Source organism: Xenopus laevis, chromosome 8L (genome assembly GCF_017654675.1).
Source record: "Xenopus laevis strain J_2021 chromosome 8L, Xenopus_laevis_v10.1, whole genome shotgun sequence".
NCBI classification, from domain to species: domain Eukaryota; kingdom Metazoa; phylum Chordata; class Amphibia; order Anura; family Pipidae; genus Xenopus; species Xenopus laevis.
Genome location: NC_054385.1, coordinates 69,665,378 through 69,691,328, shown reverse-complemented (window position 1 = coordinate 69,691,328; position 25,951 = coordinate 69,665,378). Strand labels below are relative to the sequence as shown.

General features: G+C 38.6%; 3 protein-coding genes across 5 annotated transcripts in view; 1 reads left to right on the top strand and 2 right to left on the bottom strand.

Annotated features, from left to right (window-relative positions):
* The window catches only part of LOC108698614 (spectrin beta chain, non-erythrocytic 4), a 62,789-nt gene extending 51,735 nt beyond the window's left edge, over positions 1-11,054 (top strand). For all 3 annotated transcript variants that reach the window (XM_018230231.2, XM_041572934.1, XM_041572933.1), the window contains 5 exons: positions 1,118-1,184; positions 6,547-6,824; positions 7,575-7,748; positions 7,829-7,871; positions 8,305-11,054. In XM_018230231.2, coding sequence (XP_018085720.1) covers positions 1,118-1,184; positions 6,547-6,824; positions 7,575-7,748; positions 7,829-7,871; positions 8,305-8,466 — 724 coding nt within the window. In that variant the 3' untranslated portion in view covers positions 8,467-11,054. The remainder of the gene's footprint in view (positions 1-1,117; positions 1,185-6,546; positions 6,825-7,574; positions 7,749-7,828; positions 7,872-8,304) is intronic.
* On the bottom strand, positions 10,703-22,920 carry XB5959819.L (Novel 7 transmembrane receptor (rhodopsin family) protein L homeolog; the record flags this gene model as incomplete). Its single annotated transcript, NM_001095547.1, is given in 2 exon segments — positions 10,703-12,358; positions 22,827-22,920. A coding segment is annotated over 1 exon segment (1,047 nt). The 3' UTR covers positions 10,703-11,289.
* LOC108698613 (G-protein coupled receptor 4) lies at positions 18,635-22,806 on the bottom strand. The gene is made up of 2 exons (XM_041572935.1): positions 22,535-22,806; positions 18,635-20,142 (listed from the first exon to the last, which is right to left on the bottom strand). Exon 2 carries the CDS (start codon positions 20,109-20,111, stop codon positions 19,080-19,082), a length of 1,032 nt encoding a protein of 343 aa, XP_041428869.1. The 5' UTR covers positions 20,112-20,142; positions 22,535-22,806; the 3' UTR covers positions 18,635-19,079.
* Positions 22,921-25,951: the final 3,031 nt, after the last annotated feature.

The following is a 25,951-nucleotide window of genomic DNA, read 5'->3' as shown; positions in this document are numbered from 1 at the left end:
TAAAGTGCTAAATAGTTGCTTTACACAAAATATCACCAGAGATACAAATTACTGAACAACAAGTGATAAGGTGCCCATACACTGAGAGATCCGCTCGTTTAGCAATGTCGCCAAACGAGCGGATCTCCCTCCGATATGCCCACCTTGAGGTGGGCAATATCGGGCTGATCAGATCGTAGGCCCTAGGGCCCAACGATCGGATCCTAAGGATGCCTAACGGCGGTCGGATCGCGGGACCGCATCAGCGAATAGATGCGGCCGCAATCCGATGGGATTTTTTGTCCCATCCGATCGAGATCTGGCCGACTTTCAGACAGATCTCGATCGGTGAAGCCTGTCGGGGGGCCCCATACACGGGCCAATAAGCTGCCGACACGGTCTGTCGGCAGCTTTTATCGGCCCGTGTATGGCCACCTTTAGTTCCTTTGTGAATGTTGGTACTTGCTTGCTATAGACCAAGCACAAGAGGATTCTCTTACTGAGCAAAAAGCAACATCACAGTTGCATGGTGGAGCCTTCTACTACGTTTCAGTGTGAAATTTAATATGAAATGTAACGGACAGTGAAGGAATTACACAGGGTCACAGCAGATAGTGGGCAGTAGGATTGGTGCATTCAGAGGCAGCAGAATGTAGGACAAAGTAGAGAAAGAGAACTGAGTAGGACCTTGTAGTAATCTAGATGTGGCCTGATAAGTGTTTTTGTATTGTTCAATTGGAGGATTTTTAGTGCTTTGTCTATAATAGCAGCAAAATTTTGACACTGGCGTTTTAAAAACATATATAAATGTAATTTATAAGTAGGACAGTGTATTTGGAAAAAAATAATAAGCTAACTTCCAGTTAAAAATGACAGAGGCAATCAAGGGCCCAATGGTATGTTTTTGTGGAGACATAGGTGCCTGAGGATAAGGGAAGATGATAGGATCAGTGTTTTGTGTATTAGGAGGATTTAACGAAGATACAATTTAAATATTTTCTGTGCTTAAGGAAGTGAGGGGCAGAATTATAACCCTTTATTCTCCTAAAACACCATAATCGGTTAATGTACATATTCAAATTTTCTTGGGTTTCAGGTCAGAATGTTACCTTATAACTTACTTTATTTGCTTCTTTAGAAAAGCTACTTTGGCAGATATCGTGGAGCAGCTACAAGAGAAAGAAGCTTTCCAGAACAGCCCTGGTGTAAGAGCAAATCATTTTACTAAAGTTTGACAAAACTAAATCTCTGAACCCCGCTGTGGATCAAAAATGTTTTTGAAATGTGCTTTCGCTATTCTTTAAACATATTGAACTTTTCCTTTACTGTACATGGGTTCTATGGAGAGACTGTAGAAGTAGAGAAGAGTTCAATTTCAATAGCAACATCGGGGCGTCTATTTATGATGCTGTGTAAAAAGTGGGTAAGAAACATTACTGGTGATGGTGCTCATAGCAACCAATCAGATCATAGCAACCAAATCAGCCAGGTGTCGAAAAATCAGTTTGTTGATGCAGTCCTCATTCCGACCTCCTGTATTCTCTTCGTTGTAATCTGAACGTTGGACCCTAGGGCCCACAATTGGATTGGCCCGATATCTCTTTAAAGAGCTGCTAGTTTGGGAACATTGTCAAAGGAGTGGATCTCTGCTTGTATGGCCACCTTGACTGTTGAAATCTGATTGCTGATTGGTTACTCTGGGCAACATCACTGCTAATGTTTCAATCCACTTTTTACACAGCATGATAAATCAACCCCCTGGTGTATTTATTAACTGTCTGAGAACAATAGTAAAACCTTTCAGAATACCAATAACAATATATCAGCATGGAGCCAAGCATCTTGCTTATAGAAAACTGTTTGCTTACCATCAAGTTTGTTTAAATTTGAGATGGCTATTTGTACAGAATTTGTATTAACTGAGCCCATACCCCATAAAGTCTACACAACCTCTGTGTTTACTAGATTGAGGATTAATTGTCTCCTTGGAACTCCCCAAACAGTCCATGATGATTCCAGAGCACTAGAGGGTTTTTTTTCTGTTTTTTTTTTTTTTTTACACAAAATAGAGTTAGAAAAAAACCTCTTGTTACTAGTATCATATTGGATTGTTTGTATAGTTAACAATAAATCATGGCCAGCACAATGGCTAATAATGGTAACAGTCATAATAATATAGGGCTGACCACCATGGGGCACAGATAAGTGTTGTGGCAAAATCATTAGTTGTCATTACCCTAAAATACAGGGGTTGGTCAATATATGATCCCCTTAGGCTACTATAATGGGTAGTGGGTCTGTTTTTTTTATCCTCAATTACAACATTTCCAGCATGATTCTTTGCTCATTTTATTCATTCTAATGGTTCTAATGTTATATTCAGTTGTTTTGTTAGCAATGCTCCTGTATAACCTATTCTGCTGTTACCAGTTATGGTTTAGCATTATAGTGGAGAGGATATATTGTGGAGTTGAAGGGGCAGGGTTGAATCAACAGTATTTTCATTGCAGTAAGATAATGAAGATGAATTTACTCACATACCTTTATCTGAAAAACAGATAATTAACTGTCTCTGTATCATTTTTAAACTTTAAAGTATCACTTGTTGAAAATATACCCACCATTTCGACATGAGCTCAGTGGGATTGTTGAAAGGGTGCATAAACAGTATCTGAACTTCCAGAAATTAATATCAATTATATTTTTGAACAGATATTCACACAGGTTGACAGGAGACATACTTCTTTGTTTGTTGCCAGTTCCCCCATCCCCCTACTCTCTCTGTAAGGCAACCTCTCCCTTACCTTTTTCTTTTGTGAAAAGGTGTATTCTGGGACTTGAAGTCCCTCTATTTCCAGAGAATCTTTGCACCGTGGGCTGGAACTTCAAGTCCCATAATCCATCACTTCTCGATGGAACAAGGTGAGGGAGAGGGTTGCATTACACTATCGTCATAAGGCAGGGATCCTCAATCAGTGGCTCGTGAGCAACATGTTGGTCCCAGTGGCCTCAAAGCAGGTGCTTTTTTGTGAATTCTTGGCTTAAAGCTTTAGATGCATAAAAACCATGTGTACACCCTTCAAGCTAAGAATTTAGATAACCCTGCTCCTGCATTACAAATTCAAATTGAATCGGTCAAAACTAAATTAGATTTTGCTTTAACTCTAAGGGCAGAAAAATCTTTGAGATGGTCACAGCAACGACTATATACAGAATCGATGAAACCAACGAAATTATTAGCACGTAGACTTACACATAAATTAGACTTTACCCCAATCATCTCGATTAAAACTGCATCTGGCAAGATAACCAGATCTCTGGAGACAATCTTTAAAGAATTTGCCACATACTATAATATAGTCTAACCCATTTAAACCCTCACAGAAATCGATGTTACAGTTTTTCCAAGAGAATAAACTTCCATCATTAGATTTAGGACATAAACAATTTATGGAAGCAGCGATTACAATAGAAGAAGTAATTTCTGCCATTAGCTTGTTACAAACTAAAACACCAGGGCCAGACGGTTTTTCAGCCATTTATTATAAAAAAAATTGTTAATATCCTGGCCCCCCACCTTACTCAGATGTTTAACTGACTCCTCCAAGGAGCACAATTTACTGCAGAATCACTCTTAGCTGATATATATCACCTATCCCTAAACCTTAATCAGAACCTGCAGACTGCAGTAATTTTAGGCCCATCTCTGTGCTGAACATGGATAAAAAAATTTTATCAAAAATATTCGCAACTAGATTGAGCTCTTTTTACCTCAACTAATACACAAAGACCACGTAGGGTTTTTGAAGGGTCGTCAAGCATCTGATACAGTTAGACGCTTAGTATTATTAATCTCCCAAGCTAAACAGATATCGCGGCAAGCTATGGTTGATTTTAGGAAAGCTTTCGATTCTATTCTGTGGTCATATCTGAGAACAGTATTGCTTCAATGGGGATTCGGTGATAACTTTCTTAAATGGGTTACTGCTCTTTATACAAAACCTACGGCCAGAGTCCATATTGGTCCAAATTTATCAGAGGTTTTTCCTATTTCTAGAGGGACTCGCCAAGGGTGCCCCCTTGCTATTCAATTTAGCTATTGAACCCTTGGCGATCGCTATTAGGGCAAACACCAATATTAAGAGCTTAGATGTCAAAACTCATCACCAACTTAAAGTCATCTTATTTGCTGATGATGTGACATTGTTTTTGACGTAACCAATGACATCCTTACCGAATTTATATAGTTTACTGTCACTATTTGGGGGTATTTGAGGATTGTAAATAAACCCAGAAAAAACTGAAGCTCTTAATATTGGTCTTTCCCAAGATGTAGTTAAACTTTTAGCCCTTAATTTTACATTCCAATGGCAGAAATCTGCAATCTCTTTTTTTTGGGTATTTCCCTAACCAATAGCTATGATTCGCTCTATCAAGCTAATTATCCTAAGATTTATCATACAATCGGGCAAATGCTGGAAGATACCATATTTTATGGATTGGTAGGATTTGGACAGTCAAAATGACATTATTTCCGAAAGCTTTATATTTTTTTGGAGTCCTTCCCATTCCACTTAAACTAGGCAATTTGAATAAATGTGTTTCCAAGATTCTTAAATTTATCTGGAACAATAAGACTCCCAGAGTTAGCCGAACAGTATTATATAGATCCACGTCACATGGAGGTTTGGGTTTACCTAATCTTAGGAGTTATTACTTAGCAGCTCTACTTCACCCCCCCCAATGGGTACATATAGAAAATACCTATACATCCCCATATGATGCATCTACTTATTTATGGTTGCCTAAAGCTCACAGACCGAAGCATACGAGCCCCTGTTTCCACCATTCTCTTGCAATGTGGGATAATCCCTTAGTTCAACAAGCTCTGGTAACGCTATATACTCCAGCTGCTTCAATACTGGGTAACCCCTCTTTCCCATTGGGGACTTCTAAAAATCAGTTTACATGGTGGACCCATAAGAACCATAATACGGTGAAGTCCCTAATTACACCAAGAGGACCCTATACTTTGGAGGGTCTTAAAGAACATTTTCAAATGCCAGAATCAGAGAGTTTTCGAGCTCTACAAATTCTTCATTTTATAAATGCATGGCTCACCCCATGCGAGGCTCTACTCTTTTTATGAAAAATGGTGCCATGGGGGGGATTACACTGAGAGGAGCCATTTCTCTTCTATATAAACAATTTATAGTGAGGTATTGGATTAGGATCTATACCATGATTTTTCTGTCCTAGGCGTCAACCTGAAAAGAGACCCATGTGTTGCTCTTCTGGGAGCGGTCCCTGAAGGGGTATCAAGGACCCAAGGCCGCTTGTTAAATAATATCCTATTAGCATCCAATTGCTAAGTCATGGAAGTCACCATATTTGAAAGTTGAATGGGTAAAAGCTAAACTAGATTGGATTTTCACTAATGAAAAGTTGACTAGCATTCTTCTAGATAAGTATCAAACTTTTTGCTTAACTTGGCAGCCGTGGATAGATTATAGATATAATGGTTATCTACCTGATCACCTCCTATCCTTATAGTAGTTCATAGATAAAGCAATAGGAATAGCTTTGGGTAATTGGATGATTGGATGGGTCTATACTATTTTGGCCTTTTCACACTTGGAGTGTAAGTCTAACAGGTAACACTTTATGAAACGTTCACTCATTTCCATATAGCTAGCATTGAGATACCAGGAGGCATTGGTTTTTGTTTCTTTTTATTATTATTATTATTATTTACATTCTGTTTACACCTTACGGTTATTGCTCTTTTTTGTTGTTATTTTTTTTGTTATATAAATTGTCATGAGAATCTATGTCAATAAGAGATATTGTAACAGAGTAATATTTATGACTTGTAAATTATATTGGACAAATTGTCTCTATTGTAATACCTTTTCTTTGATGACGCATTAATAAAAATATTGAGAAAAAAAAAAAACATGTGTACTGCCAAACAGAGCCTCCTGTTAGCTGCAAGTTCACATAGGAGCTACCAATAGCCAATTGCAGCCTCTGTGTGGCACCCCCAGGAACTTTTTGCATACTTATGTAGTTCTCCACCATTTTTTTTACATTTGTCTCAGGGGTAAAAAAAGGTTGGGGACCCCTGGCATAAGGGATCTTGGAATATATTTTGTAGGAGTATCATTGTTTCCTTTAATCTGTAGAATAAGATATGTTCAGATGCATCTTTTTTAGATAAGACAGAATGAGCTCATGGCTATATTTTTTCTTTAATTAAATGTTTCCTGCAGGCTAAATAAGGGGTTTGGCATTTCTTGAAGAGGCACCCTTTTCATCCATTATGGTTCAAATTCTTTAACTTTCTCATATTGCCAGTGTCCATGCCCTTCGTACAGTGGAAGAAAAGACCGTCACCATCCATATATGACCTGCAGGAATTTTTAATGTATGAAATGTGTAAATGTTCAAGCATGGCTAAGTAGTATTCTGTCTATTTCACCAATGCATATGTATCCTATGTTTCCAAACCAAAAAAAGAACTGGGTATGTAAGTAATGCCAATATCTTTTTTTTTTTTTTCTTTAGGGCCGAGATTCTCCTGCCCGTTTAGCCAATGGGGTAGATAAACTTCCTGAAAGAACAACAAGACCAGATCGTCCACGGGCCAGAGATCGCCCAAAGCCAAGGAGAAGACCTCGACCCAAAGATCCTAACCAACCTCCTGGTGAGGCACGAAGGTCACGTTCAGCCCCAGCACAGAGCAGTGCTCCTCCTCCACCACCTCCCACCCACACTGTTCAACAAGAAGGATATCTGTTCAGGAAACATGAATTGGATGGGCCAAGTAAAAAGGCTTCAAATAGGTCTGTATTGTGGCGAAGACCAGAAGTATTTGTCTGCAACAATGAGAACTTTCTGTGATTACTTTCACAGCTACTGTGGGGCTCTAGTATGATGCAAACCACTGCACCAAAGCATATTTATTTACTATTATAGATACTCGTTAACCTTGTTGTGAGCTATGCTGTGGCTAAACCAAATTTTAAGGACAGTACATTTTCATTGGCCCTTTCCAAATGGTTACCACTAAAAGTGTAAAATTACAGATATGTGACTTGAGCATCACCTCCTGAAAAAAGGGACCTTTTTGGGTACAGAAAGTGCTTATCTATAATTAAAGGCTTACATTCTCCTTACATAATCATCTTTCAGAAATACAGAATGTTGATCCTCAGTACTATTTAGCCTCCATATTATAGAACTATTCTTTATGCTGTACTTGCTTTGCTGACCTGATACAAAGAATTATCATTTTTTATAGATATATATATCGAGAGAGAGATTTAAGCTTTACTTTACAAATGCATATATTTACCATTTATGCAATATAAGCAGGCAGCTAAATTGGATCTTGCAACAAAATATGTTGCTCGGAACCTAGCAGCAAAAACAATGGGAAAAATATAGTTTGCGTGAACAGTAATTGCTGGATATATGCTATTCCACCCAGTACTTTATCATAAACTACTATATTATTTGTCTCTTTGTGGTGTAATTTGCTGCACTGTAAACCACTCGTTTCTAATTTTATATATTCTCTTATACACACACAGGTCATGGGTAAATCTTTACTGTGTATTAAACAAAGGAGATATCGGGGTCTACAAGGATGCAAAGAGTCAGAGCTCAGGGGCCACACATGGTGGTGAGCCCCTACTGAACTTGCTTGGAGCCTCCTGTGAGGTAGCCAGTGAATACAAAAAGAAGAAATTTGTGTTCAAACTCAGGTAAGGTATTTGTCATCAGATGTTTTGCAACAGGTACAGTGGCATCAATCTTCTAACAACCAGTTTTTTTACTGTTGTAGGTCAACAGATGGTAGGGAATCCCTCTTTCAAGCAAAAGATGAGGTAAAGAAATGTCTGCACATATCTACCAACATTTCAGCATGTATGCAAATCTATTCCTTACTAAGAAATATCCATATTGATCAGGCTTGTCACAAAACCTCAAAAAAAGAATGTAACATTGAATGTTGTCACACACTTTGCATCATTGTACTGCATTGCATAGCAGTCAACCAGCATTTTACAGGATCACTTCATATGACAGTCCTTCATAGCACTCACTGTAATTCCAGCAGATACAAATGTATTTTACCAGAACAGTGGCTCAAAATCATGTGCATCAAAGCACCTACAAAGCATAATTAAACATTGCTAATGTAATTTGATCAATTTGCTTCTGCATGTTTCCCGTCTAGTAATTGTCTGAGACCTGTAAACTGGCATCTCTGGCATTTACATGTATTTTATATTTCCCTTTTTAAATGTGTATTTGCAGGAGGAGATGAAAAACTGGATTACTGCGATAACCACATGTGTCTCAGAACATGCAGAGATTGCCCGGTGGAGCCAGAGTCTTCTCACTACCTCGTCCACCGATGAAAGTAACATAAAGCGTGAGTCTGACCGTAGACCCAGTGGAGGTGGTCGGAAAAAGTGAAAACAGTGAGGAACATTCCACTGCTATTCCTTCTGCCTTTGGTGAGACCTGGAGAAGACAACAAGCAGAATTAATCTTTTCCACACATGCACAGCTAGATTTCTGCCATAGTTTGGGACTAAACCTTTATGTCTATGCATTGCCCGGATTATTTTGTCCTGCAACCTCAAGTCTAAGGGTTTACAAATGGTTGCTTATTCATCGGTAAACTTCCATTCATGTTCAGTCTTGGCTATACAGGGGCAGATATATTTAATACTCTATATGGATCTGATGAACATGCATAACATATCTACAGCCAAATTTTTATATACATATAAAAAAGCAATTAGCCATGCACTGGAAACCAGGCTTAGGTGGGAACATCAGTTTTGAAACCATTACTGTAAGATGAATCTTCCAGATATTGCATTAAGTCTTTGAGTGGTAACAATTTCTTTTAAAGGGAGGATTGTTAGTGGTGAAAATAAAAGCACACACTCATTTGAAAGGCAGGGGCAGGGAAACAAATATTAATGCCTGTTTGTAGATAGGGTTTTTCTAGAGAGAGGCATATTATTGTTAAGGAATGTTAAAGAGGCTGTTAGCTTTTTAAGTGCAATATTTGAGTGTCTGGCACACTAACTAAACCATCAGTGACATTTCACTGGTGACTAAAACATTTGCAGTATGCATGTATCTCAACCCTCTCCTTTGAGCGCAAAGTAGAGCATTTAGAGAGCAGATTGGCTGGTCCTTAAAGGCCACATCTGGTTTTGAGTTTCTTGCTGTGCCCAATAACATAACCCATAGCTGCAAATCCATACTGAAGAAATCACCCTGCAGATAACAAGGGCTACTGCTTTTGTAGAAATACAAATGTAGCTCCACTTAAGAGAGAGAGAACACAGAAGACAGCCATTCCCTAAACCAAGATTGGTAAAAAAAAAAAAACTTTAGTTGCATACTCAAACCAAATCTGCATTGTGTTTAGTATATTACTAGGTTCTTTGTTGATTAGTATGTTCACTATATTCATGTTTTTCTTACCAAATGCAGAAAACCCTGAAGATTAGGAAACCTAAAGAAAACACAAGTTAAACAATCCTGTGTGATTCATTACTAACAGAAGTGACTAAGTGTAGTAAACCATAGCAGCTAGTGATGAGTTGCTACACTGGAGCAGATTCCCTTAACCTGTGTTAGTAGATAAAGGGCTAGAAGAGTCTGATGCCAGGTGACTGTTACTTAGCAGTGCTAAGCTCGTGTTTAACAGTAGTTAATAGTTTGGCAGAAAATCTAGAATGTTAGTAGGAGTATAGTTGACAGTGTTTGTAAATTTAGCAGGCTATATTAATCTCAGTGAAGAGTAATTCACAGCTGTTCTTTATATGCAACTATATACACATATCTATGCACAATCCCTGTAATATTATGTGGAGGTGCCAGCCTTTGTCCAATCTGTGATTAGAACTATAGAAAGGACAAAACACATGAAATTAAACTTCTTTCAGTTGAGGGTTGGTTGTTGAGTAGATGGCAAAATACAATTTCCTCTTAGTCTTAATCTCTGAGCCTGTCCTGATGCAGATTTGTTTTGACAGTATTGATACACATCCACTCTAGAAATATTCGATGCAAACCCCATGAAATGAATTTTACAAACATTTATTATTATTTCCATGTTAAATCTCACAGTTCTTTATTTTTGCGCAGTGTGGAACAGATATTCAAGAGAGTCCTTTAGAATGCCGGCACTTGTAATGTTTTGTCGTCCGTAGTCAACCTTTGTCATTGTGGGTGTTTTTTTCCCGGCAGCATAAATTTAAAATGCACATGGGAAAACATCACCGTGCTTTCTTAAGTAGCCTCACAATGCAGCTTTGTACTACTACGCGATGAATATGCTTTTTGGCTAGCAATTTACAATTCTGCTGGTGGGAAGGAAAGCAAGGACAACTTTTTGTTGTCCTTGGTAGCACAGATTTACCGTGGGCAAAAAAAAAACATCCTGTGTGCCAGTACACTTAGCTGACTACTAAGTAGCAGATGAGCAGTACATAAAGGCTGTCACACACCTGCTTGTGCTTCCTGCATCATTTGGACATTGTCCTTTGCTATTAAGTTCTGATAGTTTTGCAGCTGAAGCTACAGTATATATATATTATCGTTCTTCAAAGCCATTTAAGCCCAGGGGGCAACTGGCCACCATAAAAATAAACGGCTATCGTTAGTAAGCAGTTTTTAATTTTTTTTGTTTTTTTTTTATAAATAGCTTTCTGAAAGCCTACACATTGTTTGTCTGCTCAGTTTGGCTATATGGTTCATGGAAGGAATGCATGCTTTAGGGTACAGAAAGTAATGTTCATGCATGAGTAGGTGACATCCTCTCACACTGGGTAAAAGTTCCCACCTCTGTACATGGTTTTCTAAATCATTTAATAAAATGTATTTTATTGTACAGAAAATGCAGATATTAGGGAGAAAACCGTATGTACCCTGCACAGATATCATGAGTTCAATGAAAACAACTACACATTAGCAGAGGTCTACAAGCAATGTCTTGGCTTTATACCTTTGTGAAAAATAAAAGGAGGAAAGTCATTGTACAACTGTTTTATCTGTTCTTCCTTTAAAAGTGTGATGTTTTGTTTTTTTTTTTATTTAAAAAAAAAAAAATGCACAGTTAAAACGAGATCTTATAATGAAGGATTTCACAGTTGAGGGAAAGGCCAATGTGCGGTACCTACAAAGCCTTTTCAGAAACAAGGGGGAGGGGAATTAAGTGGCCAACATGGAACATTTACTAATTTGCAGAGGACTCACATTTTTTTGTCAGTATGTTCACAAAACCGTTTCTTCCCTTTTTTGGTCAATCAAAAGATTGTCATTTTCTATGTTGTGGGACACTGTGTTATATCCTGTCCTTTTTGATGACCTCCTTCTTAAAGAATCTCGAGGGTGACGTAAAATTCTAAAACCTGCCCACACTGCCCTAATTTCCTTAAGTAGATCCTGCCTGATGCTGTCACTAATGAAGATATTAATAAATGGATCCAAGGCACTGCTGAGGCTGGTCAAGCTAAAAGAGATACGATAAGCTGGACGGACTTTTTCTTCCAGAGAGCATGTGCACATGTTTTTATCACTGATATAAGAGCGAATAAAGAGCACCACATGATAAGGGAGGTAGCAGATGATAAAGATTGCCATCATTGTCATTAGGAGGCCAATAATCTTCTGCTTCTGCTCCTTCTCTAAGCTTGTACTCCGATGAACCACTCTAACTACAGAGCAGTAGAATACAATTAAAAGCACCAGGGGTATGAGGAAGACTACAAATATACGGAAATAATTGATACGAGCCATCCACTGGTCCATGGGGTATTTTTCGTAGCAAAGTTGTACGTTTTGGCTGGAGCGAAACAGTTCATCTCTGCCAAGGAATATAGAGTGAGTGCCCAGGATGATCAGCCAAACACAAGCACATATTATCAGTGCACTTTTCATAGTTCTTAGGGACCTGGCCTGGAAAGGGAACACTGTAGCCACAAAACGATCCATGGCTATACAGCTGAGAAAATAAATTGTTGTGTAGAGGTTGGCATTGAAGAAGAAGCCCACAATCTTACAAGACAAAGGCCCAAAAAGCCAATCTTCCTTCGCTGTATAAGCAATCCAAACAGGTAGTGTGGAAATGTACATTAAGTCTGAAGCACAGAGGTTAGCCAGATAGATGCCTAGAACATTGCCACGCTTCACATGTTGGACAATAACACCAATAGCTGCCAAGTTGCCAATAAGGCCAAACACGAAAACCAGGCCGTAGATAACTGGGAATAGAGTGGCTTCATAATTGCCTGAGTATTCACAGCTCTGATTACACGCCATAGGGGACTTCTTTAGCAACTACCTGTAAGAAAAAATAAAGATAAATTTTAAAAAGGGCAACAACCTTGTCAAAGGACTATTATAAAAACATTTGAATAAGAAGCTTACCGCCTATGTATTAATAAGACAATTAACCAATAAGATTTTTGCTTTAAAACAAGTGACCAGTAAAAAGCTAAACATTTAGCAAACTTTGTACCTTGTATTACATTGTGTGTATAAAAGTTCTACGAGTTAGGAAGCAAAGCCTGTTTTTTTTTTTTTATGTACAACAGTTGTCTCGTGAAGAAAATTCGGGCTACCTCAGAAGAACTAAGCAACTCGTATGTTTTCCCTCCTGTGATTTACATTATAGCCAGTGCAAAATCTCTGTTTCGATAAAATCTGTTCTACTGCAGACAACAAATGCTTTCCCACCGGCAATAATGTAAATTGCAGGAGGGAAAAAACATCTGTGTGCACCTGAGCGGAGGTAATGTTTCCAGGTGCGGGCACATTGGGCAGTAGTAGTGGAGCGGATTCTCAGCCTGTGTTTCTCCAAAGGCTGAGATACGACTCATGTAGCCCTAGCTTTAACTTTCACCCATTGATAAATACTCTTAAAAAATCTCATAAGAATGAAAAGGAAGTGGGTGAGTTTTTCTGTGGTGAGCTCTAATTTTACATAAATCTGCCCCTTAGTGTTCATATAGTGAATACCCAGGGGCTCTTACTGCAGCCACAGCAATAGTCAGTTGATCAGTTTAAGGGTGATGCCTGCCATAAAACTGCTTTTAACAAAATTTAAAGAAAATGCAGTCCTAAACAGCTTTACAATGTAATTTACAAAACATCAATGCTTTTAGTTTGTCTGGCTGTTAACATTCTATTTCCTGCTAGTTCCGACTCCTAAAACCATGTAGCAGAAGTCAGCTGGGTAATCGATCTGGAGGAAAACCGATTTCACAACCAGAAGAAATAAATGAATATTGCTAATAAACATTGCTAATATAAATTAGAAGCTTGTTTAGGATAAATTTTCTTTAATTAGGCAAAACATTTGGGAGTGGGGATTCCCACCATGCATCATTTTACAATTCCCAGATCCACAGAAAGTAGAATCGGTCACCTTAAGCTGGCCATAGATGTAAAGATTTTTAAAAGATCCTATCATCATCGTGAGACCACGATTATCTCAAAACGATCGTACGAATTGTCCATCAACTAAAAAGACCATTTCAGGCGATACTGCCAGGAAAATAAAGGGTAGCTGCCTGCTTGTCCCTGCAGACATAGATAGATTGCACTGGGACCGATGCAATTTTCTGACAGATGGACGAAAAATTGTAAGATGTACGATCGTTCGAATCCCACTAACCGCACGATAATTTCGAAGGATTGGTCGGACTTTGCTAGAATCGGTCTTTTGGCAAGAGAAATCTTTGCGTCTATGGGGATCTTTACTGTATAAAGCCTGCAGCTCAGCTAAGACAACAGCTTATCCTATATAGTAAGCTGTGTGTTAGATAGTAAGCTTGTTTGTTTTAGTCTACAAGCACCACTGGAAAACAGGAATAGAGCTACCAATCACACTAGAAGAGTGTGATATACACAGTAACAACTACCTTCTCCAAAGAGAATATATAGATATGAGAGAGAGAGAGAGAGAGAGAGAGAGAGAGAGAGAGAGAGAGAGAGAGAGAGAGAGAGAGAGAGAGAGAGAGAGAGAGAGAGAGAGAGAGAGAGAGAGAGAGAGAGAGTTCACTCACATGCAAGCTCCCTCCAACACCACAACTCTCACACACACTGAAGCTAAACCAGTCTCTCTCTCACGCCATCATCATGTGATCAGTCTGTGGTTCCCAATGAGCAAGTAACAAGTCTCAGACAGTCCCTGCAATATTACTAGGAAAGTGGAAATGGCAATTCCTTTCTTGAGGCTTCTTTCCTCTGGTAAACAAAAATTGCACTGTAGTACTAGTGAGTATAGGGAAGGCTTGATATTTTTAATAAAAGGGGAATGTAGGATTTCAGTTACATGAAATATTAAAAATTTTATTTGCCAAATTTTTGTTTTGCCTTTTTTCATTTTTTGTTTGTATTTTTTTTTTATTTTTTGCACCAAGGCAGCTGTTTACATTGTTTGGTGTGAACCTCTGTACAGTGTCGGACTGGGACACAAGGGGCCCACTCTCAGTACTATTATTCTTCCTCTCCTCACTCAACCTCTATTCTCCTGGTCTCTTGTTTACATACTATTATCTATTATTCCATCTATTTAGCCTTTTTGGTCTCATAGAAATAGGGAATGGCTATGAAATAGGCCAAATGTTTAGCAGCATGAGGGCCCCTTGACACCTGGGCCCACCGTGAGTTCTCCTGGTCAAGGTCATACTATCTCTTGAAAGCAAGAAAGTTTTGGGGGGAAGTTGTCCTGTTTAAGGATTCTCTCAATCCCTAAAGGTGGCCATACACGGAGAGGTGGGCAATATCGGGTTGATCCGATCGTGGACCCTAGGGCTCACGATAAGATCCCAACGATGGGTAACGGCCAGTCGGATCGCGGGACTGCATCAGCGAACAGATGCGGCCGCGATGCGACGGGATTTTTAGTCCCGTTCGATCGACATCTGGCCGACTTTCGGCCAGATATCGATTAGGGGAAGCCCGTCGGAGGGCCCCATACACGGGCCAATCAGCTGCCAACTCGGTCTGTCGGCAGCTTTTATTGGCCCGTGTATGGCCACCTAAGGCCAAAAGCAGCCGTTACTGGCCAGCGTATTTTTTTCAGGCTGAGAGAAGTGGATCTGCTTCATGCCCCATTTCCATTGATAAGGGTCCTCTTGCATGCAATAACGTTGGGGCAGAGCGAAGGTCGGCCTGAAAAACACTGCTATCGCATATTTGGGCTGACTTATTTGAAACTTATTCAAATCAATGGAGATGGGGCACGGAGTGGATCTGCCTCTCTCAGCCTGAAAAAAATAAACTACTAACTGGAGACTGGATACAGGCCCAGATTTGCAGCAAAACCACAAAGGCCTGAGTCTAGGACGCCATAAATTAGGGGGCAGCATGCCGCCCAGGTAATTTACTTAAGTCCGGAGCACCAAGCACTAGTGCTCCGGTACAAAAAGGATGTACATGCACGCAATCCTGCGGGATGGAGGGGCCAATGGAGGACACTGGCCTCCAGGCGCCCTCTGGGTAAATCTGGCCCTGACTGGCTAACTGGAGACAAATGACTACATGCTATCAGCTGATCATTCATAAGTGGCCTTCCACACAGTGCGCTGATGTGATAATTTGGCTCTTGTGCTATGATCACATTAGCCCTATCAACGGGTCAGTCCTTGTCCAGTCTTAACCCTTTTGCTCCAGCTGTATTTCACACTGAGTTTACTGTCAGAATTTTTGTCTTTCACTTTGCAGGTATTTCCAGTGGATGAGGGTTTAATAGAGGAAACCATGCATATTTAGAAAATACACATTCTGCAAATACTGTATGCCATTCAACTCCCAAACGCTAATGTATTGCTAAAGGTAGTCTTTGTTTGAAATTTGCCCCAAAGCTTGCAGTTTCAAGCACCTTATATCCTACATGTCAGTAGCAAGATAAAAATGCATTTAAAAAGAATGCCAGGCATCTTTGGAACAATATCATACTAAAAATGATATACAGTGCTGACAGGAATATCCAAACTAGTCAGCTATGGTGCAGCTGCATTTTATCTACTTCCCATTTTAAATATAGTCTGGCACAGTCAGTTTAACCCATAACAAGAGATCACTCTTTTTAATGATAAATTGCTTTAATTTAAATTTTAAAACAATATATACACATAACTACTCAATTAAAAATACCAGTGGCTCACTGCAGCCCTAACCAATATACCAGCAGTCACAGTTATACTGTAAAAACCATAGCTGGTTTTCAACCCTTCTTAGTTTATTGGGCCATCCCTGCTATTGATTGGATAATCCCAATCAATTTGACGCAACTGCAGGTCTCATGAGCAACTCAGGCTTTGTGTTCGTTTCCCAGATTCAAATATGCATAGCAATTTATATTTTGCTTGCAGCTTTGTTTTCTGACAGTTGAAAAACCCAGAAGTTACACAATCAAAAAGCCACAGCACTAGAGAATTATGACACAAAGTATTATGGTTTTGTCTCTGCAGCTTTATTATTTAAGGAAAGATCCCAGTCAGTGGGAAAAGTTTAGGATTATTACTTTTTGTATCAGATGCCAGTAATAAACATGAGTATTCGTTGCAATTATAACTTGTTGTTTTCTTTAAGGTTAATAGCACACAGGATAGGCTTGACATCTAGCATCGAATAGCTTGGTAGGCAGAAAACAAAACACTCCAAGTTGCCCCTCTAAAGCTGGCAATAGACGCAAATATAAAGCCATTCAAATCTTGATTTCAGATGATTTTTGGATCGTGTATTGATTGTCCCGACTTTTTATGTACCATAGGCAGATTTCTATTTCAGACGCCCCTAGGCCATCCACAGTCTGCCTGCTCCCCTCAGGTGCGTGCATGCACACACACACTTTCGGCACCGAGGACTGCCCGCGTGGGTACGGAAAGTTTGTTTTGCGCGTAGTCCTCAGTGCATTAATAAAGTTATGTGGCTGGGTGGCGTGCAGCCCCTAGGATCGTGGTGCCCTAGGCCTTTGTACAAATCCAGGCCTGACTATGGAGAACAGTTGATTAGATTTGTCAGCTAACGATAATATCTCTGCATGTATTGCCTATCTGATATCAGTGGGAGACTGTAACTACTATTTAGCAGACATAACTTTCATATGATAGCTGTCTGTCAATTAATGGCCCGAGCATTGTGTGACTTCTTTACAACATTAATCTGATTTATATATATATATATATATATATATATATATATATATATATATATATATATATATATATATATATATATATATATATATATATATTAAAAAAAAAAAATCAAAACAAGGGAAAGTTGTGCTCTCCACTAATTTTTAAAAACCATTAGGCGGGGGTGCAATGAGGCTGTGACCACAAAAAGGTTGAGTGCAGAGGACGTGTGTGTGTGTGTATACTGTAGATAGATATATATATATCCCGAGTCAGACACTTGCACTCTTCCATAAACGTGGGTGCTGGGTCAAAGTATTTATGTAGAGTTCAAGAGGACCCGCACTCCTTGGTAAGTGAACCAAAAATATCTTTATTTTTCAAACTTGTGCATCCAACGTTTCGACCCACACTAGGGGTGATAACGGCCCCAATGTGGGTCGAAACGTTGGATGCACAAGTTTGAAAAATAAAGATTTTTGGTTCACTAACCAAGGAGTGCGGGTCCTCTTGAAATATAATATATATATATATATATATATATATATAAAAAAAATTGTAGAAAGGACCAGCACTCCGTGTTCCAAAAAAATTCAATGTTTTATTCAAAACTCACAGTGTCTCCAACGTTTCGACCCTCTTTGGGGTCTTTATCAAGGATAAAGTGCTGTGTGTTACAAATCTTTAAATACCCACAAACCCTCCACAAGAGACGCCCTGAAAGGACATCATAACCAATCAAATTATTCGATTACATCGTTATATCATAGATGTGAAAAAAAAAATTTTAAAATCGAGTGAAAGACATCATCCATTAAGATATATGTGCATAAATATATAGATACATAAAAATATAGATGTATAGATACATAAAAATTTTTATATATCCACATTTGACCTAGCACCCGGCGAAAAAATACATGTGAAGGAGTGCGGGTATCTTCTATATTTTTGATTATATATATATATATATATATATATATATATATATATATATATATATATATTTTTTTTTTCCCTATTAGTTAACCGTCTTCTAGCAAAAATTTTTGGAGCCTAAGTAGGGTGGAGAAGTGCAAGTTCACACAGTTTTTTTTTTTTTTTATATTTAACATATACCCAACTGAATGAGCTCATGCCAAAAAGGATATCAGCCAATAAGCTGCTGACTTGATCTGGAGGGGACAAACTTGTTAGCCTATGTATGGCCAGCAAGAGACACGGAAAAATAAAGCAACGAGACATAATTCTGTCTGCCATAAGTTAAAAGCATTAAAAGCAGGGCAATGGGAGCAAATGTAATACTGCATTCAACTACTTGGCTGTCGCTTAATTGTTGGTTCAGAGAAGTACTAACCAGAAGAAAGTAGAAGGAAGGATTGTGGTTGGTGCAGGAATCAGGACTGTGTTGACTAAAGGTTTTCTTAGTTTCGTGATTAAATCAGCTTCAGAATTACAAAGAACTTTAGTAGCGTTATCAATACAATTTATTATACAGCAATACTATTTGTCTGTTGTATTCTTATTATTTCCATAAGATTGCCAATACATTACTGAATAATATATAGTCTTCCACACACAGTAGGATCAGTTCTCTTTGTAAGTAGAAAGTTTCAGGGTCTATGTCCACCCTCATTTTCCAATTATATTCATCCATATTCAGGTCCAAGGCCATTGTTGCCATAGTATTCCAAGTTACCATAACAATGGAAACTAACTTTTTAAGAAGGTGCCAAAAAGTTGATAAAAGCTGAAGCTTTGTGGTTATCAGATCCAGGGTTTGGGTTGCACATGCTTGTTCTGTTTCTGGAAGAGATTTAAATTCCTTGGGAAACACTAATGAATTTGAAATCAGCCTTTCAGGAGTATAGTCCCATCTCCATTAAAAAAAAAAATTCTTCTCCCAAAAACCATCTACAGCCTAGACTGCATTTTGGTTTGGTGTGGGAGTCCACTGTTCCTCTGAACATTACCTTCACAGACATCATTAAGACACCTCATTTTGCTTTTCTCTTTTCGCCGGACTATCAGGTAAAACCAAAGAGCCCTTATTTCCACTATCAAGTCCCGCTTTACTCCTTCACTCACAAAGATATTCAGGAAAGGGTCAAGGGCACTGCTTAGACTGGTGAGAGCAAAGGAGATACGATAAGCAGGGCGGATTCTCTCCTCTATTGAACAGTTGCAGTAGTCAAAGTCACTAACATAGGAACGTATAAAAAGGACTATATGGTATGGCAAGTAGCAGACCACAAATATTGCAGTCATAGACATAAGCAGCCCAGTTATCTTCCTCTTCTGATCTGTTTCCAATGTGGATGCTCGATAGATGACTCTAATTATGGAGCAGTAGGAAAATACCAAGAGAAACAATGGGATAAGAAAAACCACAGAAATTCGGAAATAATTCAGATGAGCCATCCATCTTTCCATGGGATATTTCTCATAACAAAGTTCCACATTCTGGGTAGAAGTAAAAACATCATCCCTGGTTAAAAAATAAAAATGCGAGCCCAAAATGATTAGCCAAACTGTCACACAAATCACCACAGCAGTTTTCATGCTCCGGATGATCCTGGAACGGAGTGGGAAAACCATGGCAACAAAGCGGTCTGTAGCTATACAGCTAAGAAAGGAAATAGTTGCATAAAGATTGGCATTGAAGAAAAAGCCCACGATTTTGCAGGTGAGGGTACCAAATAGCCAGTCCTCCTTTGCGGTGTAGACAATCCAGACAGGAAGTGTAATTATGTACATGAGATCCGAGGCACAAAGGTTGGCCAGGTAGATGCCCAAGATGTTTCTCTTCCTGATTAGTTGAATAATAACTCCAATAGCTATTAGATTACTTGGCAAACCAACTATAAAGACACTGCTGTAGATAATGGGGAATAAGACGGCTTCATAATTGTCAGGGAATGGACACGACACGCTCTGGTTACACATTCTTCCAGCGTGAACAGCTGCACTTCAGTTCCTGGCAAACAACAGCAAATAAAATATGACTTTCTAGGTTTACTTCTCAAACATGTGATCTCTGGTATCCCTGGACATGGAAGAAAATCTTTATTTTAACTGTACAGTAGATACAGCCAATGTTTGGCTTACAGATAAAACAAACACACACATACAGCTTGGAGGAAAAAGGAGGATTTTTCATCCTGCATATTAAAATAAATGAACCTAATTTCCTCTGGGTTCTCACCTCATACAGCATCCCTGAGGAAAATCTATGTGTAATCATGCTGAAAGCAAAGGCCACAAAACAAACGCTAGACCTGTTCTTTACACCTATGTACCACTGTCGGACGTGATTTCATTTCCTTCACCTGCTTCCTTTGTCTGATGTTACTGGGTGTTAAACTAATTCACTATCTCTCTGCAGTTGGTGTTAATGACTTCTGAGAAGTTCATGGTTCTACAAGCCAAACAATAGTAGCAAGAAAAGAGTTGTATCAATAGAACCAAGAATCTTCCTGTTAATGTGCAAGAAGCTTGCAGAAGCACTGGCAAATATGGAGAAATAGAATTGTGTGTTAAGTAGCTAAATACGGAGAAGGAACTGATCATCTGTACTTACATACTGTGTCACTACTGGCAATATACTGACTTGGCCAGTACAAATGATGCTTTTTGTTATGTAATTAATGGGGAAAGTGATTAAAAATATAAGGAGGTCAGTGGCAACCATATTTACTACAGATGGAGGTGCCAAAGCCCTAAAACAGGTACTACATAGAAGTGTATAAGAGATTAAAGCTGGTCTTACATAGGGAGCGGGATAAAAGTCTCTGATTTCTTCTGTATACCGCACAGCTTCATGACTGATATTTAACCAAAGATCGCACAGATGTCCGTCAGGCGGGTTTAAAGTTACATTTAGAAAAGGACAGAAGCAACGCCTGAAACATTCCTCAACAGATACTAGACATCTATTGTGGTCTCCTCATCGGCTAGATTAGCCTATTTTGGTCCAATGTGTAAGTGTGGGAAAAGATCAGCTCATTTAGGGCTCTTACACATGAGCGTTCTGACCTGCGCTCCCCTGCGTTCCGTTTTTTGGCATTCAGCCGCAGGGGAGCGCAGGAATAGACGCAAGTCATTATTTGAAATGGGGCTGTACTCACTCAGGCGCGTGTAGGCGCCGAACGCAGGTTCAGACGCAACATGCTGCATTTTTCCTGCGTTCGGCGCCTACACGCGCCTGAGTGAGTACAGCCCCATTTCAAATAATGACTTGCGTCTATTCCTGCGCTCCCCTGCGGCTGAATGCCAAAAAACGGAACGCAGGGGAGCGCAGGTCAGAACGCTCATGTGTAAGAGCCCTTAGGACTCTGACAAGCCAATCAATGTGCCCAGGTAAAGTACAATGATTTGTACTACCTTTTATTTAGCTGCAAACACTGTGCATGGAAGAATAGCAAACAGCTTTAAATTTTCATGGTTTCCAAACAAACCATAAAATGAATAAAACAGCTTAATGGTAAGTGAATTGCCCAATCTGCACAATCTCTTTAGTGCTCCAATCACAGCCTTTTACATTCCCAGAAAAGCAAACACAATCATCCTGCCTTAAACAAAAACCCTATAAACATCAAATCTACCCAGTCAGCATTTGCTTTGCCTTTCATGTGGTTATAAAACGTATGGACAACATTCTAGAGTCAAGCACACTGCATGCCACCACATCATACAACTTGTTATAATAAAGTAACACAGCAACACCCAGTACCGTCCCAGCCAACCCCACCCATCTGGAGAAAAATGTAAACATGGTCATGCTAACTACTGTAGCTATTGAAAGTCCCAGTGTTAAGTTGATCTGGGGAAGCTATTTCCACCTACACTTATAATATTATTTTTCATGTTGTAAGATTCATCCAATTATAGAAATGAGTTACAGGAACAACACAATCACAACATTAATAAAGGAACCAGCCAGGGTCTGGACTGCTAAGCAGTTTTAATTGTGTTCATACACATCATCTTCCCAAATGTTTGAATGGTTGAGTGTCCAGTAAAGGATTTTACTATGGCCCAGTAACTTTTAGTTATCCCAATGCCCTTTTAACAAAAATGTCCCTAAATGGTAGAACACACAAAGACATCATTTGTCTCTGAATCTGATGTTATTAATACAGGAAAAATGACAAAAATAATACCAAAAAAAAAAAAAAACCCACCAACCACAAAATGCTTTAAATTCTGGTACATCTGTGTAATTTGTAAATTGTAATTCAAATTCATGAAACCGATGCACAAAACAACATTTTATCCCATAAATATAATAAAAAAATTCTGAATTCCCAATACCGCCAAGTAGCAGCACAGAAAGTTTTGCAAATATTAACCATCCTTTACATCATTACCTTGAGAATGATCATATCAGCAAGATCAAGAATTAGCAACCTAACGATCTGCTCCTTTATGTTATTTGAAAATGCTGGGTTCTCTGGTGTTTTTGTTTACCAACTATCTGTTAAAATTGTAGATAGAATCTAGTGCAATAGCCTATCCTCATTTACAAAGAGAGAGCAATAAAGTTCTCCAGTGTACAGACACCACACACAGCCACAAACTCACATAAGATAGTTAAAACATTATAAAATGTGCCACATTACTCTCCATCACACTGACAAATCTGAACAAGCACACATTTACCTGTGAGAGCAGCTGCAAATAAAGCTCCTCCGCTCCAGCCTTCCTAGCACTTCAGAGCCAGCCGGTGAGAGCCATGCTATGCAAGCAGCCAAAGGCACAATGAAACACTTTAATCACCCGCAGCTTCTTATATTGTGTTTGTGAGTCATTCCCAGTTTCCTATAGATAACTACAGGGAGGGGGCTAATAATGGTTGTTTAAAACGAATACTGGCACATCCTTTGCTGTGTTCCCACCCTCCCCCCTCTATGTTTCTCATGCACAGCATGCTTAATTCTGCAAGTTAAAACAGCTCACTAATTCAGTGGGATCCTTTTTAACACTATTTATGTTTTGGTTTTTTTAAATAATCCTATTCAACTGATCACACAGAAGGCTGAGTTTGCCCCCTTAAATGAAAAAGGACTTTGCTTTAGGCACTGTATTGCTGTTTTGCTTTTCTTTAGTAAAAAGTCTATTTGCAACAAAGTCTTAAGAAACATTTCCATGCAAGACTGAATATAGAATTTGTATCTACCCCTTAGGATATATGGGCAGTGAAATTCAAAGGTGACATTAGTATTACTATCCTTTATATCAGGAGTGCCCATTCTTTACTAATGCGGGATCTACTTTAATTATGTTGGCCCATTATGATCTACATCCATAATAGCATGCTTTTCCATGGAGAATATTACTTAAATATTATATGATAGACTGTATTTTGCTATATTTAAGAAACAATTATTTCTTATGTAACAGAATAAATATCTGAATGAAAAGCATGAAACAGGAGGATGATTTAGACAAGATGTTTGTTGTGTCTTGAGATCTACTGATCACCAACTAAAGGTCTACTGGTAGATCCTAATCTACCTTTTGGACATCCCTGCTTTATATGATAACAACATGTTAGAAGGTTCTTGCAGAGTTTATTCATTATTAGGTCAGTCCCTACCCCAGGGGAGCTTACAATTGCATTCACATTCACATGCACACAACACACACACATCAGGAGTCAATTAACTTGCCTGTACACTTAAAAAACCATGGAGAAATGGAAAGGACTTACAAACTTATTTTTGAATAGTCAGTTACTGAATCACAGATAAACGGTAAGTGGCAGAGTTTAATTCCAACTTAATGGCAAACCACTAGGGTCTTGTTAGCTAAATATGTGAGTATCAGGCAGGGAATGGATGCATTTTGGGAGAGTTGACAGCTTTGTGTTTAATGCATCCAAATTGCTTGTGGGACTACTACAGGTATAAGACCTGTTATCCAGAATGCTTGGTGTTTTCCAGATAATGGATCTTTCTGTAATTTGGATCTCCATGCCTTAAGTCTACTAGAACGTTAAATAAACACAACAGGCTGGTTTTGCTTACAATAAGGATTAATTATATCTTAGCTGGGAGGTGCTTTTTTATTATCACAGAGAAATGATAAAATTGGTTTATTTGGATAAAATAGAACCTGTGGGAGTCCGCCTTTCCATAATTCAGAGCTTTCTGGATAATGGGTTTATGGATAATAGATCCCATACCTGTGGGATCTTTCCAGTGATACCCAAATGCCAAGGACACCCAACAGCTAAAATTATTACACCAGGAAGTAAATGTCACATTATGTGCAATTTTCCTTTTGCCTTTTGGTTTGTTCTCATAATTTAAAACAGAAACCTTGTGAATTGCTTTCCAGCTAAAATCCCAGGTCATACCATGTATTTTCATACCACACAGGGATTTTTCTCTGCTAGTGAATACCTTGAGGTTTTACATACTATTTTCATCAAAAGTAAAAAATTGACTTGACTTATTATGGATATATGAGTAAAAGGCCCACGGTAGAATATTATTACTTAAACTGATTGTGTGGGGGGGAGTAAATATTTAGATTTTTTTTAAGTGTATTTCTCAGCTTACTTGAGTATGGAATATCATCCTTTGCTAAAGGTCACTTAACACTTAAAAATAAAAAGATTTGAATTTTGCTCCAGTAAAACTGAATAAAGGCAAGAAGAACTGTCATAAAGCGATAAAGAAAGCATAAATAATTTGTGAGGTTTGTAAAATGAAGGAGATCAAACATTGCCTGATTCTAAAGTGATCCAGTTTCCACTAGACCCACTTGTTTCCTGAGCAACATAGATTTGCCTATTGGGCCTCCTTAGACTACCTTGTCCCACACTATCAAAAGAGTAAACTGACCAATGAACCTTGATACCTTTCATGAAAAATAGCAGAATGAGTTACTACCCAACACAACCCCTTACACATCCTGCAGCCACCCTTACTGATATATGGGTACTTCACTACATTTTGCAAAAATAACCTACAGGACGAAAATCAGACCCTAGGCAGACATTAGACTCTTTTTCAGCATGTATCTGTTGTGTTGGCTCGGGTGCAGGCATACTTGGCTGATTTTGACAAAGAAACGTGAGCGATTGTATTCTCATGCCGAAATCAGCACAGTGTGCCTGCACCCGAGCCAAAGATGAGCAGAAGATGAGGCTAATACCTGAGTAGGGGCTGTGAATTTCAGCAGGCTGATTTCAGCCCCTATCTGGCAATAGCCCTATAGTATTTTAAAAAAAAATTTTATGAAAGGATCCCTTTTACTAGTACAGGTATGGATCCATATTATGGGAAGGCCATCTCCTATAGACTACATTTCGATCAAATAATTGAAATGTTAAAAACTGATTTCAGTTTCTTGGTAATAAAAATAAAACAGTACCTTGTACTTGGTCCTAAATAAGATATAATCACCTCATATTAGAGGCAAAACAATGTTATTGGGTTTGTTTAGTATTTAAATATTTTTTTTAGTAGCCAAAGTATGGAGATGGGTACTTTTTATTTTATCGTGTGCATTTATAAGAACAATAATTATTATTACATTTATTTCTAATGCACCTATATAATCTGCAGCACTGTACATATGGGTACATAACAATTAACATACAGACAGACAAATCAATACTATATTTAACGAGGGCCCTGCCCATAAGGCCTTTTAACAATGCATTCTATTATACGTTTGGTTGAAACTTGTTTTATCTTCTCTCCATTTTCCAGAATGAAACTCTATTTTCTGATAATTGTTTAGAAACCTATGCTCAGTTTATGATTATTTACTTA